Here is a 19,895-nt window from a genome sequence, read left to right as displayed (position 1 = left end):
GTGACCAGGTTGTTCTGCAATTTTGATTTGTTGATCGGTTTGATAACACAACACTGTACAAATCAAATACACTTACATAGGTGGGGATCACAAAGGATTTTTAGACATGTTTAAGTACAAGGGACAACAATTTACACTATTATACCAACACTTGTATAAACATAGTCCCCAGATATACAAGGAATCAACAATAGCATACTGAATTGAGAGATCTTCACAATGTTGTTGACAAAAATGTATAAAGTCATTAACAAAAATACTATGACCTAACAAAAGGAAGAGACTAATTTCAAAATTGACTATTTGTCAGGTTTCAAGCTGTGCCATACTTTGTGTCAACACCATTAAATATGTATATTAACGTCTGATAATATTTAAGTCAGACTTCTTCCTGATTGCTGATTCATTCCTTAACTGATGTGATTGTGAATTCTAGATATTTTTAATAATCTTGTCAATATTTATAATAAATATTTTTTATTCCAAACTGTGTGAGTAAATACCTGAAATTGTTGACTAAAAATGAGTGATAGGAAAAGAAAAAAACATTTATTTTTTTTTTAGCAAATGGGAGCAGTTTAATCCAAACACAGACATTTTTTCATTATTCAAAGAAAAATAAGGATGACATGTATTTCTTTTCGGTTGGCCTCCCTGCAACTGAAGTTATCTACCTGGTGCAGTAATGATGCAACTCAATTAGGATATTAAAATTGATCCGTTTCTTAATCTCCATATGAACACACATCCAGGTAAGTATTAAAATCAAGACGAATCTCCTGTTACTGCATAACGACTGGAAATGATTCTGGCAGGCCTTGCTTGACTCCAATCTTGGAGACATTTCAGTTGGCATGGACTAGAGGGGGCACAATACAAGAGAGCGCATACTTCCTGGAGCTTAAACAACCCCCACAGAAAACAAGAAAAACAAACGAGCCCATGGAGGAGTGAGCTGTAAAGTTCTGGCCCCTCATCCGATGGCTCGGATGCTTTGTCCTGGTCAACGGGACACGTAAAGCGGGTTTTATCGAGCGGTATTTTCGGGCACATAGAGAGGCCGATGTGCGGAGTGGCAGCGTCGGTGTGGAGTGAGCGCTGCGCGGAGGGGAGATCCAGCGCAAGCCAGCAAGCGGCCTAACTAACACACAGCCAGCGCTTTTATGTCGATGGGACACCCTTAATTGCACTTTTCAGAGAATCTTGGGCGTATTCCCCATCTGATTGACAACATTTACCGTCGTTTGGCATGTCTGACATACTTTAATCGGAGCCTCTTAGCCGCCTGGCTAACGGATTAGATTGACACCTTGGTTAGCTCGTTAGCCGCTAAACAAGTTTTTAAAGTGATTCAACATACCTATATTTGTGTAATGCTGGCCGCGTCGAAGGAAGGGGTGACGCTTCAGCTAACGTTACCGTTTTTATTCTGAAACGGTTCGGTTGTGAAGTTTTAAGACTGTAAAATCAGTTGTTTGTGTTTTTAATGATTAGCTGGCTAGCGAGCTAGCGATGTCAATGCCCTCCGCCGATATGCTGGAAACACCGCCTATGTACCCTTTTGAGGAGATAGAATATGCTGATATTGAGGTGGAAGAGGTGAGTGACATGATATGCAAGTGATAAAGTTCATTAACACGCTGATAGTGGTGTGGAAATGTCCTGGAAACATTCCCTTGATAGATGGTTTACGTTGTTATAACTGGGGCACTTGACATCACACTACACCTAACTTAATCTCTATTTTTAACTTAATTATTTAACCTTTTCATTGGTTTTGTCAAGCCACTGTGTGTTTTATGCAGAGTGTTTAAACACTTTTTCACTGTTCTCGTTGTGGTTCTCTGTGATTTTTGAAGTTTCTGAGTTTTATATGTTAGGTTTGTTTTGAAGACTTTTCGGTGCTGTGAGTTTGTGAATGTGTACCTTCAATCTGTGTAATGTTCTCATACATGTGTGTTTTGTAGGTGGTGGGCAGAGGGGCGTTTGGTGTTGTGTGCAAGGCCAAGTGGAAAGGCAGAGATGTGGCCATCAAGACTATTGAAAGTGAATCAGAGAGAAATGCCTTCATTGTTGAGGTACTGTCATATTGTTTAATTTGTTTACGCTAGTAACTACTGTCATCAGAAACATAAACCGTGCATGTACTGATTAATTTGGTCTAATTCTCCATTCTCTCTATCCAGCTTCGCCAGTTGTCTCGTGTAAATCATCCCAACATTGTGAAGCTGTATGGTTCCTGCAGTAACCCTGTAAGTCTCTACATGTTGGTATTGAGTGGTTTTTGATCATGATTGTGAAACTCGATTCAGATGTGTTGCTATGATGCAACCTTTTTTTAGTTCCTGTGATAAGGAACATGTAACAAGGTTAATGATCTTACTGCAGGTATGTCTCGTGATGGAATATGCAGAGGGAGGTTCATTGTATAATGGTAAGTAATTTTGTTACAACACCTTTTTGAAAAGGCCACTGGTCTAGACATCTTTCACTTAATTATTTTGAAACTACTGGTGTGAAGCCAAACCACACTCTGAACAATCACTTTGGCTTGTTAAAAGTTTGGCCTACAAGTTTTGAGGACTTGTGAGGACTTTTAAGGCTGGCATTGGGTTTGCACTTATACAATGGAATTAAATAAAATTAAATTAGTCATTTTAGTACTGTGCCTCCAGTTGTTGTACTTAGACAAATCAGATATTTTCTTTGTTCTGTTGTAGACTTAATTTACAGAAATGTGAAAATACTCTTCAGTGTATATATACAAATTTGCATACATGCTTAGAGCATCACAACAGATTTGTCTGGTGCAGTATTTTTTGCAATGCAGTTTTACACGTTCTTTGATTCCATGGAGCTTTGCATTTCAGAAAAGGTTTAAAATGTATCCCTGGCCTATAGTAGTAGCAAGTGCTAAAGTTCTATGCAGTGTCCCAAGCACATGAGTTTTTGAACAAGTGAGCAAATGATTGATATCTCTTACATGTTTGCTTGTATTTATGACTGTATTCTGTTTTGACAGTGTTGCACGGTGCAGAGCCACTCCCTCACTACACTGCATCTCATGCCATGAGCTGGTGCCTGCAGTGTTCTCAGGGGGTCTCGTATCTCCACGGAATGAAACCAAAGGCTCTCATTCACAGGGACCTCAAACCTCCCAAGTATGCTCCTCTATCATTTCTCTCATCACACTGTCTTGCCTCATGTCACTGGAACCCCCATGAGAATCTAACAATTATTTTAATTATCGATTAATCTGTTGATTATTTTTTGATTAATCAATGAATTGTATTTTACAAAACTGAAAACAAAAAAAAAACATTCATTTCCAACCCTTTATTCAAAAGCAGAACTGACAATTTCACAGTGAAAAAAATCTTTCAAAAAATCAGAAAGTGCTTTTTTTTTTAAATAAAGTGCTCAAAATATGTATATTTTTGTTTAAAGGGAGCTTTCTTGAGCTTTCAGAACAATAAATAATTTGTACAAAAGAAAGAAAAAAGATCAGAAAACTTAACAAGATTCGTTTGAATGTCAATGTTGAAATGACAATTAATTTCATCACAAATGCATTTAATTAAATAAAATGTAGTAATCTCACCAAATGCGTTTAATTAAATACTATTTTTCACAGTCATATTTTTAGTTGAGAATATTTTGATTTGACAGTTAAAAGATGAAAACATTTAGCTAACATGAGGTCTTGTGTCAGTGTCTTTTTACATCAGTGCAAAATTATGATATGCAGGTTAAGACCACTATTCATCAGCATGCATTGATTAATCTCATGCCATGTAGCAAAAAAAAAAAAAAAAGGGTGCAACCAAATCATATGCTGGTGCGACCAACTGAGAAAGTTGGTCGCACCAGTGCAACTATTGGAAAAGTTAGTCTGGAGCCCTGCTGGCTGTTTTCTGACTGATGATGGTGGAAACATTACTGGATCATTCAGGACTGGCATCGCTCATAAATGCTGTCCAGCCCAGGTGTCGGAGGACGTATGTTCGGAGTCTTACCCTGCATTACTTACAACATGGCAGCATATGGTGTTGTCCAGGCCAGGGCTGGTTATTTATGAGGCACTGTTTGTGAAAATCCCTGGCAGCACACCATGGAAATGGTCTGCTGGCTTCTCTCCCAGACACCTAGAATGAAGTTCTCTGGAAGAACTGGGTTGTTACTAACTTTTGATAAATTACAGCTCACTAAAGTTGGCATCTAACCCCCCATGAACAGTTCACAAGTGCTTTAACTGTGTTTAATTGGAGTAAAGCACAGTTGGTAACTGGTTAACTGCCATCTATGTATACCTACCTGTATGCTTAAAATATTGCCAACTGAAGTGTATTTTAAAAATATGTGCTCTGTTAATGTTCTCATGATGGAATTCTTACCGGGGGAAAAATGTAATGTCCGACAAAATTAAATTTCCGGTCAAATTGTCCGATTAAAATTGCGTAATAATATTTCACAATATTGCTGTTTTACGTTGAGCGTAAGAGATTTTCATAAACATCCCCAACATTTTGAATGGTAGTGTGAATGTTCTGTTTAATCCAAATGGCTTTGTCTCTGTCTTAAAATCTTGTGAATTTACTGACTAACCGAATACAACCTTTTAAATTGGCATACACTAGCAGGATGGGGTCGGGAATGTACACGTTGTTTTGGTGCCACGAAGCAATCATTTTCCTGTGGCTTCAAACTAATTAGTCACATGAAATTACATTTAATGAGTTATTCAAAGCAACTTACAAATGAGGGACAACGCAAGCAATTTATAATACAAAAGCCAACAATATTTAAAGTGCAATAAAATGTTAGTAAGGTAATCAGGTTGTGCACTTTATTGCAGCTGGCATTTCAATGAATGGGAATGCTAAACTGACTAAATACTAATTAGGTAATGCAATCTTGCCATTGTACTCTCATGATGCCTAAAAACTGTTTTCTGTACAATGAATTTGCTTTGTTTTACTTACTCTTTTGTATATGTTTATTTTCCTCATAGTCTGCTTCTGGTTGCTGGAGGTACTGTACTGAAGATCTGTGACTTCGGGACAGCATGTGACATCCAGACACACATGACTAACAACAAGGGAAGCGCAGCCTGGATGGCCCCAGAGGTGTTTGAAGGCAAGTTTCAGGAGCTTTCCAAGAGCTTTTGTTCATGTTTGAACAGTCGCTCGCCTATCATTGGCTTGTTTTTGATTGTATCAGAAGATCAAAAATAAATTCCAATTCTCCTTTTTACTAGTCTTTCTTATTACTTGTCTTCTCATTTGCCACTTCACTTCACTACAAATATTTCCCTAAAACAAGTCACTGGATGCTCCTGGTCTATATGATGGATGAAACCATTATAATTTAATGGATTCGTTTGCAATCAACAGCTAATGGGTTTCAATTTTACCAAACACATTCAGGGGCCCTTTGCTGTCAGGGGAGTCGGAGGAAACCTCAATTAGGATCAGGTTGTTATCTTGTTTGTTTAGGGAGGATCAGAAATCCCATGTTATTACTCCACTAGCACTGGCAGCAGAGGAGATGTCGTGCTCCTCATTTGCCACGCTGACAACAGTATTATCAGAAGACCAGAGCAAGGCAGCGTAAAGACATACTGGTGCGAGGCACTGTAATTTAAGAATAATAAGAGCAGCAATTAAGGCTCTCCAGGGCAGCATGAGTGGAAATTAGCTCATCTATTCAAAATAGGGGCGGCAAGATAGAGACTCCGCAACCTTGGACGGCAGAAAATGAGATTTTGGGAAATTGGCTTTCATTTTTTTTTATTTTTTTTTATGGTGTGTGGTATCATTTGCTTCTATGTTGTTATTTTGGGCATCTTGATGCAAATATCAACCATAGCGTAGAAGAATTAATTATTCACCAAATTCATTTATGTCTATATTTTATTGTATTAATATCTATAATTATATAAAATTGATATGTCACTTATAAGGGAATTTTATTGTTTATCCACCACACAAAACTAGCAATATAAGAAAACTATATAAAATATTTATTTTTAGTTATTGGTGCACACATTGTGTTGTGGACAGATAATTCAAAATAATTGCTGAAAAATAGTTTCCTTAAATTATACTAGAAGAATTAAGTTGGGCCACATTTGTTTTTTGTGTTTTAGTGCTATGTCCTGTCCATCAATTGTTTAGAAGTTTATATTACACTCATCCATTCAAAAATTAAGTGTCTTATGCTCAATAAGGCTGCATTTATTTGATCAAAAGTACAGTAAACTGGTGGTACGTGTTTGTATTGAGAATTATTTTGTATAATTTAACCATAACTGTCAAGAAACATTTCTTTTTATCATTGTCAATGTTGAAAACGGTTGTGCAGTCCATTTTCTTTTGAATTCTTTGAATACAATTTTCAAAAGAACAGCATTTGTTTGAAATTTTAATCTTTTGTAACATTATAAATGTATTTTGTGTCACCTTAGAGTAATCGAATGGACAGGCACCCATTCTGAATAAAAGTGTTCATTTGAACAAACTTTGAATAGTAGCGTAATTTACAAGTTAACACATCCATGTCAATGCCGTTCCTTAAGTATTATAAAAACTTTAATACAATTATAATAATTCTTTCACAGAAACACTCAAAGAATTGTGTGGTTTAGTAGTGACAATAGCTTTGGATCATATAACCAGAATGTGGACCTTATTCAGGAAATTGTTACATGTAGGTGATTACTCTCTGTATGTGTGTTGCAGGCAGTAACTACAGTGAGAAGTGTGACGTGTTCAGTTGGGGTATCATTCTCTGGGAGGTGATCACACGTCGGAAGCCCTTCGATGAAATTGGTGGCCCTGCTTTCCGCATCATGTGGGCTGTGCACCGCGGTGAGTTTTATGTGCGCTTGTTTGTGCCCCATTCAAGACTTCTTGTCATGATGAGAATCTGCTGAGATCATCTAGGTTCGAGATTAGAAGCTTCAGTCATCTGTCTTTCTGTAGGCACGCGACCACCTCTCATAAAGAACTTACCAAAGCCCATAGAGAGTCTGATGAATCGTTGCTGGTCCAAAGACCCATCGCAGCGGCCTTCCATGGAGGAGATAGTGAAGATTATGAGCCACCTCATGAGGGTAACGCCACACCGCCAGCATGCCTGGCAAATTATTCCAATGTTCCTGGCTGTCTTATTTTGCATCTAAATCTGCCTCTTCAGTCTGATCCCTCTCTCTCTCCCTCCCTCTAGTATTTCCCAGGATCAGAAGAGCCTCTTCAGTACCCATATCAGTATTCAGATGAAGGCCAGAGTAACTCTGCCACCAGCACAGGTACGGAATAACAAAATAGGCTTGTGTAATAAATACTTGTTCAGGGCTGGTTCATTTTATTTTATTCAAATCATTTTCTTATGGTGTGGATGGGAAACAAATGGTTTAGATACTGTTCAAAAAATATAGGGTCTGTGAGGTTGCAAATCAGCATATTACAATGATTTCTGAAGGATTGTGTGACACTGAAGACTTTCATTACAGGAATTAATTACATTTTAAATATTTTAAATGTTAATAATATTTCAAAATATTATAGTTTTTACTGTAGTTTTGATCAATTCCAGCCTTGGTGAGCACCTAACCCTAACTTTTGAACAGCTGTGTATGTGGAAATGTGTTCTTAATTCACATTAAAATGACATATCTCTTTAATCCAGGCTCATATATAGACTATACATGTACCAGCAACAAGAACGACATCAACATGGAGCACACCAACTCCCCTGGCAGCAACGATACCATCAAGTTCCCATATAAACCAAAGGTAACACATCAACAGTCTAAACCACCACACAAACACTGCGTCCTCTAAGAAAGCTCAAAAGAGAATTTGTGTTTGTGTGCCTTTCAGGGCGACCCCTTAAGGCCCGGCCACCCCCTCTCCAGAGGCAGCAGCGTAGAGAGTCTTTCTGGCCGGTCACATTGTCTCGCTTCATCCGACAGCAAACGAATGAGTGCCGATCTCTCCGAACTGGAGCACAGATTACCCTTTGCACCCGCAGGTAACATGTTTCCTCAACACCTGTCAAAAAGTTTCATACCTACCCATAAATTCCTTGCGATACAATGACATTTTTCAGTCTATACATCATTTGGTCTTATTTAACGTGGAGTTTTTTTTCTCTTGCAGTAGACGCATATTGATATATTTGTAAACTCCACACTTTTCCATTCCTATTTTCAATTGTATCCTCAGGTCGATATGTTAACAAACAATATACACCACTAACAATGTCCCATTTATAGACATTGACCTCACTTTTCTGTACTTGCACTGGCTGAATAGTGTGTACACTAGTACCCAGTGTACCGCTGACCTCAGTCAGTGCCCCCAAACAACACACATCAGACACTAAGGGCTGCATGGCATCTCCATCCCTCCTTTGATCTGTCCTTCTGCAGTCACTAGTTCATCGGACTTCCTGCCACTGCACGGATGTATGTGCTACGTGTACGTGTCTGTATGTGTGTGTATATATGTTGCATGTATGTCTTAATGCGGCTGAAGATTGGAGTGCCGTCCCTTACCCAGTCCGCTTTGATGTCTGCACCACACTCTTTCTCCTCTCTCTGTCTCAGTACACACATTGTCTGCATGCCTGTGTTCGTCGCTACATGCGCGTGTCTGTATGTGTGTTTTTGCAGCACGTCCACAATATAAGCGAGGTCACCGTAAAACGGCATCACATGGCACCATTCTGGACATTCCCAAGATCATCATCACAGGTACCGGGAGTCCAGGGGCTCCCAGCAAACAGCTCCTAATCAGAGAAGGGGGTCACTATGACGCACATGCACGCATTGGTTGTTACTCCTGAATGTCATGTATCCCCCGTCAGCCTGACTTTCATTTTAAGGAGAGTAGAAGAACGATGTAAGATCCTCATCTGAACATTTTCTGTACACATGCATTTGTGCTGTGGATTGTACTCTTGATCAGGGGTCGTAACCTTGTTGTTTTGAACCGTATTTAAGCTATACATTGTTCCCACGTGACGTCACAACATACGGGCATTTGCCGACCCGGCGCCATTGCTGAGGGCAGAACATTAGAAGCAGCAATACGAGTTAAACGAAGTGAAATGAGTTTCGTGCTATAAAGTGAAAATGGTCATCTCCTGCTGGGTCAATGAGTGTTAAAATCGTGCCGGAGGTTCAGTTAAATTGGGATTTTACAGTATACCCGTCATTAGACTCCATGAATGTGAGAAGACTAAGCTTTTGTCAGAACAACGACAGAGGTTAAGCCTGGCGAGCTAGCATAAAATGATGAGGTATTAAAAACATTACAAAACAACATTGTTTCCACTGTTCGATCACGCCTGCGACTCTCTCTCACACACACACACACATTCCAGCATTGCAATCTCAGATTATGTCCCTAAAGAACCCACGTATAAAGTAGTTCTTAACTAATCTGCATTGTTGGAGTCACACGTTAGTGTCACGTGTCTGTGATGCGACGGCGTTGGAGTCTCATGTTAGTGTCTCGCGTCTGTGGTGCGACGTACCCCTTCTCACACGTTGAAGTACACGACTGTCGCCTTCGGAAGGTTATCCGTGGTACTATCCACTCGCCAAATACAGGTTGCCTGGAACGCAGCATAACCCAGGTATACAATGTCCGATCTGTCCCAAACTTCACATGTTTGATAAGAGTCCTGTCCTGAACACATGACCATGCTCATATTTGGTTATAGCAATGGCGCCACCTGTTGGTAGCAGGAAGTGTGGCAAATATAAATGACATGACATAGTCCTCCTATATTTATTATCATTACATACTGCCCACCGTGCTCTGTCTTCCTAAAACCACCGGGTGGCACGGGTGCGAGGGCCCTTTTCATCGCTGCTTGCAGCTTTAATTATTATTATTATTTTAAAAGGTCGATATGCAGTTTTCACAACTTACTAGAAAACATCAAATAAGTTATTAATGAGTCTTATTTGTTCATGCTGGAAAATAGACCAGTAATGAAGTACTTCAAAAAATAACTTGCGTTAAAAGGTTGGTGACCCCTGCTCTAGATGATTATTTGATCTGTGTTTGATTCACTCTGTCATTATTTTAAATCCAGAGTCAATCAGTTTAGTAATCTTATTTCCAGGTAATATTTTCAGCTAGTTTCAACCCCCCTCCAAAACATTTTTGTGTCAGTTTTGACGGTGGTTAGTGATCCTGGAGTAACACCCATTACAATCTCTAGTTTTTCTCTCTACTGCTCATCTCTCTTTGCTTTTTTGATTGTGGTGTCCTGCAAGTGATGAATTTCACGCCCCATCCTCATATCTGCCTCTGACCATTAGAGGCACCTTTTATATATTCTGTTAAAAAAGTAATCAAGAAAATCCCATTAGCAGTGATGTAAAGCATGCGTGGTGAATGAGGGTGGAGATGGGGATGTGGATTAATATGCCGTCCCTCAGTCTTCCCGTTTGGCTTTGTAGCAGGTGAAAGAAGATCTGCCAGCATGTGTGTTTGTGTGTCTCTCTTTCTCTCTCCCTCTCTTTTTCTCAGTGGTCGTACACTAGCTCGTGCTTGTTTCGCCTGCAGAAAGGATGTCGCCAAATTCGGCTTTTTGATCTTCCCTCCTCCATACACACAAGTTCATTAACTTGTTCATTAATTCAGTGGTTGCGATACATCTCCTTCACATTTAGGGTCATCGCTATTATTATCATCATCATCATCCCTAATAATGTTGAAGGAAATGGAGAAATTGAAGGATTGCAGAGTGGGAAAAAAAAGTTAAAAGCGGGAGTTGCATGATGAAGAGGTTATTAATTTGGTGTAACAATGAGAAAATTTGATTGGCATTTGAATTGTATCCCTCCTGCATGCATGCTGTTAACCTGTCAATCATTTTTATTATTCTCTTAATCATTTTGACATGAAATTGACCTCATCAGTGACTATCATTATTATCAAAAAGAGTTAGGGTCATATTCATCATAGTAGTATTGGGGAGTTTTTCTACCATTTTTGTTGTAACATTCTTTTTCTTTCATTATATACTTGAAGGCTGATTTCGTCTTATAAGATTACATAGACATTATTAAAGGAATATAATTTGTTAAATGCAAATTAGGATCTATGAACAGTATCTGTGGCATGCAGCTGGTGTCTACAGACAATAATTTTGACTCGTCCTTCAGGTTTTAAAATGCATTTACAGTGGTAAACGTACAATGGACTCCTTGTAGAAGCTGGCAGCCTTTTTTATTTTTTACATTAAAATATTTGTTTACTTTATTGCAATTTAAGTAAAATTTTGAGGTAGGGCTACTTGTCTAAATGGTTATGTTACCAACATAACTGCTTTGGTTGGAGTTTGCTTTACAAATAGTTATGTCACATTCCTTCCATATATCCTCAGAGGGATTTCAAGTGAATGTAATCAGGTTTACTGTTTTTAGCCAGGCATAACATGAGATAATATATTGAATGCGACTTTGCATAAACCACAGGGTAGTTTGCAATTCCGTCACACCTGTTCAGTTAAATTGTTAGACTATGCTTTCAAAACAGCAAACAGTTTCTATTTTACATTTTATTTGCTTTATTTTCTCATTACAGACTTTAAGTCTTTCAGTGTTTTTTTACTATTGTCTGCCACAGATAATGTTCATAGAGCTTAATTCGTATTAACCTATAATATTCCAAACATATATAGTACATCACATTTAGCAAATCCCAGTCTATCGGTAATGGTTGCATTTAATTTCTGCTAGCGCTATTCTAGATGCTTCACCTTATATATAGTCTGTCTATAAAGTGATTTGTGTGAGTGTTTGTTCATAGGCTTTCTTTAGTAAACGTGTGCTATCTTTTAAAAGATTACAGCTCCTATCATCATTGCTGCTTCATTTGACATAAATACACTATAATCAACTCCCAAAATCCCAAAAACATTCATCAAACCATGATAGGAGCTGTCCAATCAATGCAGGCCAAGCAGCCTGTGTTACTCTGTAGGTGTGGTGTACTCTGTTTGGTGTAGTGTGTGTGAGTTGCGATGGCCTTGTGAGGGGTTTGGTCACGTGACGGCCACGTTAGAGGAGATTCTGTCATGGTAGTGAGTTGGGGATTTAATCAGTGCAGCTGTCTGGGTGTCACAACCCTCTTGTTCCAGTCTTGGACGAGAGATCATGCACTACCAATAAGACTTATCAGATTCTATGTCTGCTCTGTCTCGTCTCTTTTTGCAGCGACCAGTGAGCCTCATAGACGCAGATCAGTGCAGGATCTTCCTGCCATTGGTACAGAATCCAGTCAGGTAAGATGCTTCAATTTCATACTTAAGTGGTGTGACATGTAAGGAACTGGGAAGAGTTTAGGTGCGACAAACAGTATTCACAATTACGTTTTAGACTGCAATAGTTTATAAAAAACAAAAGAAAGAGGGCATAAGATCTGTTTTATAATAGGAAACTGAGGTGTTGTGGTGGGTCTAGATTCAACCAAAGGTTTATTTATCACCTAGATTTTTTTTTTTTTTTTTTTTTCAGAATTATCTCATAAATGGAAAGTTACAAAAATAGACATTTTTAATAACATGATTTGATCACCTTTAATCAGTTCAGTGCAACCTTGCTGAATAAACTTTTAAACCGTTTTGTAGCTGTAAAGATTGTTGCCAAATACCCCTGGGTGTGTAAGAGCAATTATTAAATTCCAGGTCAGATCTTCAAGAAATGACCTCAGGGTTCATAAAGGATTTGTAAACAGCTATATATATATTTTTTAAAGTGAGGTAATAATTAATATTAAGATAATACTTTCCCTTTATGAGAGGAACTGTAGCATCCACATCCACAAAAACATCCACAGAATTCCAAAATTGAGCTTTTATTATCAAGTTTATAATTGGCATATTGTTTGACCAATCACAGGATAGCAGAAACAACAGCAGATCATCCAGCCCCAGTGTGAGGATGATTACGCCAGACAGGACAGGTAAAGTTTTCCTTCTAACTATCACACACTTGTGCTTAGAATTGTACCGGTGTAAATGCACACATACATACATCAAAAAATGTATTGTATGAGGGTGTACTCACACTAGGCATCTGAACCATGCCCGAGCACGTTTGACCCCCAAAATCTGGTTTGTTTGACTAGTGCGCAGATGCGGTTTGCTGCACCGTCCCTGGTGCGCTTGGAAGAGTTGGGCTCTGACAAGGTGGACATGGTTCAGTTGGGCTCAAGCCCTGGTACACATGTAGTGTGATCGCTAACCGCGCCGGAGCACGTAACAGCTACTCTTATGTGTGCTGCAGTCATCATTACGTCCGCAAACACCTTCTATTGCTATTTGGACAGTGCACTTTTCAATTAATGAAATTAAATGGAGTATTTTTAGGTTTATAATGGGTTTGGTTCCCACCTTATTTTTGAACAGGAATTGTAGTTTGCGAGTAAAGCTGTAAGCCTTCGTAATAATCTTCTGATTCGTGCAGCACAATCGAGTAAAAATTGCTGCACGCCATAAATTATAAATCTATTAGGGAAAGAGCTTTTCTTTGTTTTCTTCAAAACAAGAGGTTGCATCGTAAATGATGCAAGCGTGCTCCGGCCCAGAACTTTAAGTGCAGGGGGAGTGGGGACAATCGTGCCAGGCAACTGTGCCTAGTGTGAGTACACCCTAAATGTACAATAACCCAATAAGCTGGGATAATAGTTGATTAATTTTTTATGAGCCCTCCTGTACATCACTGCAGATTGTGATATTTTTGTGAAGATATTTCTGAACACTGTTGATGTTCCCCTTAGTGTGACTTCAAAGTTCACGTCCTCCGTGTGTTTGTAAATCTATATTAGTGACAGTTAACAGCTCAGGCTGAGCTGCAGACATTACGTAAGCGGCATCAATGATTTAGGACGCTTTTCTGTCTGGCCGTGGCAGTGCTCTGGACTGAGATGAGACTGGGCTATTTATTGCTCTACTCTCACTCTCTTTCTGCCGATTACCACAGTTTACTATAACAGCATTACTCTACAAACTAAAAAAAAAACACTTGCTGTTCTGCATAGAGGGGCTTTTTCACTCTTCATATCAAAATAATATAAATAACCAGTGAATAAATAGTGATGGAATAGCCCTCCATTCATTTTTTTTGGATGTTTATTAAAACGGTTTTCCTCATTCTTGTAGACACCAATGGCTCAGATAACTCCATCCCCATGGCCTACCTGACCCTGGACCATCAGTTACAGGTACACACCAATACAATATGAATATGTTGGTATGACTTTGTCCACCAAAAATGAGCTGAAAATGTGAAATGATTGAATACAATGATGTATGACTGCACGTGCATGGAAACTGTTTAGTCTAAATCTGTGGTGTGGATGGTTTTGTTTGCAGGGTGCTGTGGTATAAAAACAGCCATCTTATTAAATCAAGTCGGTTACAGTTTTACCAGCCTTTCTATGCCGTTTATAGGGTTTAATTTAGTTATAAATACATGGCTGCAAATTGAGAGCAAGACATTTTTATATTTTTGGTGTTCAGACCACGACTGGTATAAATATCACTTTTGCATTTCAGATTAATTAGCCAAAAGGTGACATTTGATGAATGAATCTGTGTTTGTTTGCAGCCTCTGGCCCCCTGTCCAAACTCCAAAGAATCAATGGCAGTGTTTGAGCAGCACTGTAAGATGGCACAGGAGTACCTGAAGGTGCAGACCGAGATCGCTCTTCTCATACAGAGGAAGTAAGTCTGAGGAATCCGAATCAAATCATCAGTGTATGGGAACTAGGATGGCTCAGGGTTATTATCTTATTCATCTTTATTAATTGAATAAAATGCCAGTGCACCTACGATTACAATTTCAGACCCCTCCATGATTTCTAAGTGGGAGAACTTGCAAAATAGCACGGTACTAACAGAGTTCAAATACTTAATTTCCTCACTGTATTTGTTCCCTCACTAAACGTTTTTTTTTTTTCACTAAATCAGATTTTATACAATTATTGTGCACTCTTGATTTTTTAGACTAAGTTTTACTGCTGAATTATCATTATTTTTTATTATTATTATTATTTGTTGTTTTTCTTTATAATGAAGTTGTCTGCATTAAGTAGATCGTGTTTAACACATAAAAGAGTGAGTATCAGTTCAACACACTGGAAATTCTGGAGTTCTGGAAATTCTAGTTGATTAAAAAAAAATACTGCACTGGTATCGGCCGATACTCAGAATTTTGGTATCGGATCGGTTTTGAAAAAGCGGTATCATTGCATCCCTATGGTTAACCCAAAAATTACTCATTGTCATTCCAAATCTCTGTGGCAGACTTTCTTCTGCAGAGCACAAAAGAAGATATTTTGAAGAATGATAGTAACCAAACAGTTTCGGTTATATTATTGACCATACAATGGAAATCAAGGGCCAAAACTCTTTGGTTGGACTAATCTTTTAATTAAACAAACAAAAACAAAAAAGAGAAAACAGGGTTGGTACAAATAACCTAAAAACAATAGAACAAAGATCCACATCTTTGGGCTTGAAGCATTGGAGGTACCTAACAGGAGTATCATCTGTTCCAGTTGACATTTAGAAATACATACAAAGATTTTGTGTACAATAAAGATAAAGCTGCTGTATTATATTACACATAGTACAAAGAACAACAGTCTATAGGAACAGGCATTGTCCATGACTGTTGTTATTCAAACTATTGCTTGTTTTCACGTGACGTCACGCCACTGCGTTGCCATGGCGCGAGCAGCAGATGGAGGGCAGGAAATGATTTTCTATATTTAGGAAGCACTATAACACACTCAAAATGCCTATGTTTTGCGTCGTTTATGGTTGCTCAAGTCGATCAAACCACGAGGAGTTTTTATCGTGTGCCCAAAGTTGTTCATAAGGGGGGAAATACAAGAAATTGACAGAAAAATGCCTTGCAAACCTACGTCTGTGGTCGGGAGGAGCCGAATGGGAAAATGCCTGTGCAGTGATCACTTCGTCAAATGTGAGTTAATACATTATTTATGTGGCTTATAATTACATTATTCAGGTGTTTAAATACACTTATGTGGCTGTTCGTGTAACATACCAGTTTCCGAACTTTGTAAAGTCAAAGTATGTCTGTAAGACGAGTTAGTTGCTGATATCTACAGCCTCGATGGCAGGCAAATCTCTCAATTCAGTTGAAAATCGCTCCTCTTCATAACGTAAGGATCACCTCCAACATATGTTTCGATTATATATTTCTCTTGTAATAGTACAGTACGGATTTTCCTCCATCTCGTCCATTGCGCTCTTCGCTCCTCCATCTGCATTCCGCGCGTCAACACAATCACGTGACTGCAAACCACCTATTAGTTACACAAACCTTAACTAAGGGTCAAAACGTACCAGATTTCAAAACAAATGATCCAAATGTGTAAACACCCTAAACCAGCAATACCAGATAAACTAGACTCCAAACTAATGCTACTTTTTTTTTTTTTTCTCTCAATTTTCCCTCATTCTTTGATGTCTGTTGTTGATCTCTACAGGAAAGAGCTGATAGCAGAACTGGATCAAGACGAGAAGGATCAGCAGAACGCATGTCGCCTCGCTCAGGAGCACAAGAAGCTCTTAGAGGAGAACAAGAGTCTGTCCACCTACTACCAGCAGTGCAAGAAGCAACTGGAGCTGATCCGAGCGCAGCAGCAAAAGAGACAGGGCACCTCGTGAACCCCTTTCATTATGGCTGACTCGTATAATCAGGAGTCCCCATTATCTCGTCCACCCCGATCCAAACATTGGGGTTAGCTATAGTTTGGCCCAGAAACCCCCTTATTCTGCCTAAAACCAACCCACCCCGGCCACCCATGCTCATATGTGCCCATAAAACCTGAAGATGGTAACTGTATGACCTATACTCCACAGTGACCATGGGCCATTTCCGCCCCATGCAAACGGTTCTGAGACCCTGCGCTCCTCGACTGCACAAGCATGCTGCGTTGCATGTACCCGTGAGTCTGCGGCAGGATATACAATAGCAGGGACACGATTAAAGCCCGGTGGGTGTAAAACACAACCGTTGGCCGTGATACATGCAGAAATCAAGTCTAAACTAGCCAGCAAACAGAGTGTGTCTGCAAACGCGTTTGGGGAACCCGGCATCTTATCCCAGGGATTTTAAAGAGAGGGTGTAAAAGGAACAGAGATCTCTTGGAATGTCACTTTTTTTTTTTCTTTCTTCTTCCTCTAACCATCCCAGAGTTCTCTGTGGGGTTTGCCTAATTCCTCTCGATTAGGTGTCGGTCCTTAAGAATGTGAAAGCAAAGTGGCTTTAAGTTGTATACAAAAGCTAATTTTATCATTTTTAAATGTAGGTTTTTATTTAGCTACATTCACTTTGTGTAATTTTTCATTTTAACCCCTATTAGGCAAAAAAAAAAGTGCTACAGGTGTTCCCTCTTTTTTTAATTGTCTGCCCTAAAAAGTGTTATAATGTATTGATTTGAAATCGGGGGATGTATTTTACATATGCCTTGCATGTCGACCTTGTGTTTATGGACAACCGCGGGTCGATTTGTGTGTATGTGATGCCTCACAAGAAAAATGCTGTTTGTAATCCGCTTCCTTTATTATAGCGCTCCAAAATCATCGCTCTAAAAGAGACCGAAACAAATGGACTTGAGTGTATGTGATTGTGAGTACAAACATTTTAATCATGACTACAGTATTCTTGTTTCTTTGCTCTGTTGTGTATCTTTATCTAACTTTGTATGGTAATTTATCCAGGGTTTTCAGAGATCCGCTTCATAGTTTTTTGTTGTAAGTGTGGGAAAGACGCTCTTTCTCTGAGCTTGATTTATGTATTTTTAGTTCACATGATGCCTTAGAGTTGAATTGTTTGCGTTTTACTTGACTTTTTGGCAACGAGACCGCTCACACATGCCGTGATTTAATGCAATTACGAGTTTAGAAACATGAATGAGAGTTTTAAAGGGCTTGCGAATGCAACCTGAAATCTGATGGGTCTGTATGATCTTGTCAATATGCTGCAGAAATCATGAACTCAAGATGCGGGCAGTCAACACACTCTGGTTCTTTTTAGTTAGGTTTCTTGTTCTTACCACTAGTTTTTCATCCCTGTACTTCATTTAAGATTTTGAAAGAAAAATCAGCCGTATTGTTACATAGTATGAATTCCTTTTTAGATATCACACTTTGTTTACTTCGTTGCCCCCAACACACCCTCCTCCCAGGTTTTTGCACAATCCCGACTGGTTATCACTGATTACATATATACCGAGGAAATCTTGAGCAGGGTAAAGACACATTTGGATGTTCAAGATCTTTAAGCAAGTTTCTGCAAATCTTTGTTTAACAGGAAAGTGGTGTTATTATTTTTTTCTTCCGAGTTCAATGATGAGTTTCTGTACTATGTGCTGTAAATAAGATGTCTGATTTCTTAAGCTGTTGGGAACGGGAATACACAGGTGAAGGTCGCATCTTGAAATAAATGGAACAGGTAAACATCATGCTTCTGTCTGTGCGGTCTCTGCTCTTCAGTTAAGCAGTTTTGTTTGTAAAACCAGAATGTTTGCAAACATTCTTAATTAAAAAATATTTTTTTTTAATCTGTTTAAATCAGTTTTAGATCCAGGTTAGTGTTGACAGTTACATTGTCATAATGAGTTGTAAAATGAAATAATTTCACACAGAAAAAAAGAGTACTTAGTCATTTTTTGTCATGGTTTAATTGTATATTTATGTTTCAAATCAACTTTATGCCACCGATTGGTTTTAGCTTGTGCTGAACTCGAAATATTCCTTTTAGTGCAGATAAAAATGTCAATTTTATAATTTACTCACTCCAGTTGTTCCAGACTTGAATGAATTTCTTTGTCCTCTTTCTAGCTATTGACTGCCATAAGAAACTGGAACAGGTTTGGAACAACTTAAGGGTGAGTAGATGATGACAGAATTTTTATTTTTGGGTGAACGATCCCTTTTAAAAGAGTAGTTCACTTTAAAAAAACAAAATACAATACTGATAACTTACTCACCCCCATGTTATCCAAGATGTCCACGTCTTTCTTTCTTCAGTCGAAAAGAAATTAAGGTTTTTGATAAACATTCCAGGATTTTCTCCATAAAATGGACTTCAATGGGAACCAAGCGGTTCCAAAAGAGAGTTTCAGTGCAGCTTCAAAGGGCTTTAAATGACACCAGACAATGATTAAGGATCTTATCTAGGACCCTTCGAGTCATGACTCGAAAAAAGATTTGTTCATTTTGATGAACAAGTTTGAACAGGAGAGTCACGAACGCTCATCGCAGAACAGAGCAAGGCGAGCATTTGTGCTTATAAAACTTAAACTTTTTTATTTATTTTTTTAAATGACCAATCGTTTCACTAGATAAGACCCTTATTCATCGTCTGGTATCACACTGAAACTCTCATTTGGACCTTGAACCGTTTGGTTCCCATTGAAGTCCATTATATGGAGAAAAATCCTGGAATGTTTTCATCAAAACCTTAACTTCTTTTCGAATGAAGAAAGAAAGACATGGACATCTTGGATGACATGGGGGTGAGTAAATTATCAGCAAAAGTTATTTTTAAAAGTGAACTACTCCTTTAATGTAATTTGAATGTAATGCTTCTTTAAACCAGAAGAGGGCGATAGAGGTTAAGTTGGTTCTTCATCTGTTCAAAACAAACGCTTCCTCTCTCAAACAAAGGAATCAGTGTGGATGTGATGCTGATTTAAAAAAAAAATAATAATAATACTCTGATGAACACAAAAAACATGCATCAAATATTTCTTCCAACAATAAGAGAACCATCATTACGTACCTTAGCCTAAACTATAATAATATCATTAGCAAAATAAGTCAAAGCCAAT

The 19,895-nt window shown here is 38.5% G+C and overlaps 1 protein-coding gene across 2 annotated transcripts; it reads left to right on the top strand.

Moving 5' to 3' along the window:
* Nucleotides 1-831: 831 nt before the first annotated feature.
* On the top strand, nucleotides 832-18,524 carry map3k7 (mitogen-activated protein kinase kinase kinase 7). 2 transcript variants are annotated; one of them, XM_089118589.1, is made up of 17 exons: nucleotides 832-1,599; nucleotides 1,968-2,078; nucleotides 2,187-2,252; nucleotides 2,389-2,434; nucleotides 3,023-3,161; nucleotides 5,012-5,140; nucleotides 6,745-6,869; nucleotides 6,984-7,114; nucleotides 7,228-7,309; nucleotides 7,690-7,796; nucleotides 7,884-8,034; nucleotides 8,678-8,758; nucleotides 12,242-12,309; nucleotides 12,926-12,989; nucleotides 14,188-14,249; nucleotides 14,636-14,751; nucleotides 16,545-18,524. In XM_089118589.1, exons 1-17 carry the CDS (start codon nucleotides 1,513-1,515, stop codon nucleotides 16,723-16,725), a joined length of 1,746 nt encoding a protein of 581 aa, XP_088974715.1. In that variant the 5' UTR covers nucleotides 832-1,512; the 3' UTR covers nucleotides 16,726-18,524. The 2 variants fall into 2 exon arrangements, with proteins under 2 accessions (XP_088974715.1, XP_088974716.1); XM_089118590.1 differs by lacking the exon at nucleotides 8,678-8,758 and having other exon boundaries at nucleotides 833-1,599.
* The last annotated feature ends 1,371 nt before the right edge of the window (nucleotides 18,525-19,895 follow it).

This window comes from Pimephales promelas, chromosome 13 (genome assembly GCF_988280905.1).
Source record: "Pimephales promelas chromosome 13, fPimPro1.hap1.1, whole genome shotgun sequence".
Taxonomy (NCBI): Eukaryota; Metazoa; Chordata; class Actinopteri; order Cypriniformes; family Leuciscidae; genus Pimephales; species Pimephales promelas.
The sequence above is the reverse complement of the archived record's forward strand: the minus strand, read 5'-3'. Positions and strand labels throughout refer to the sequence as shown.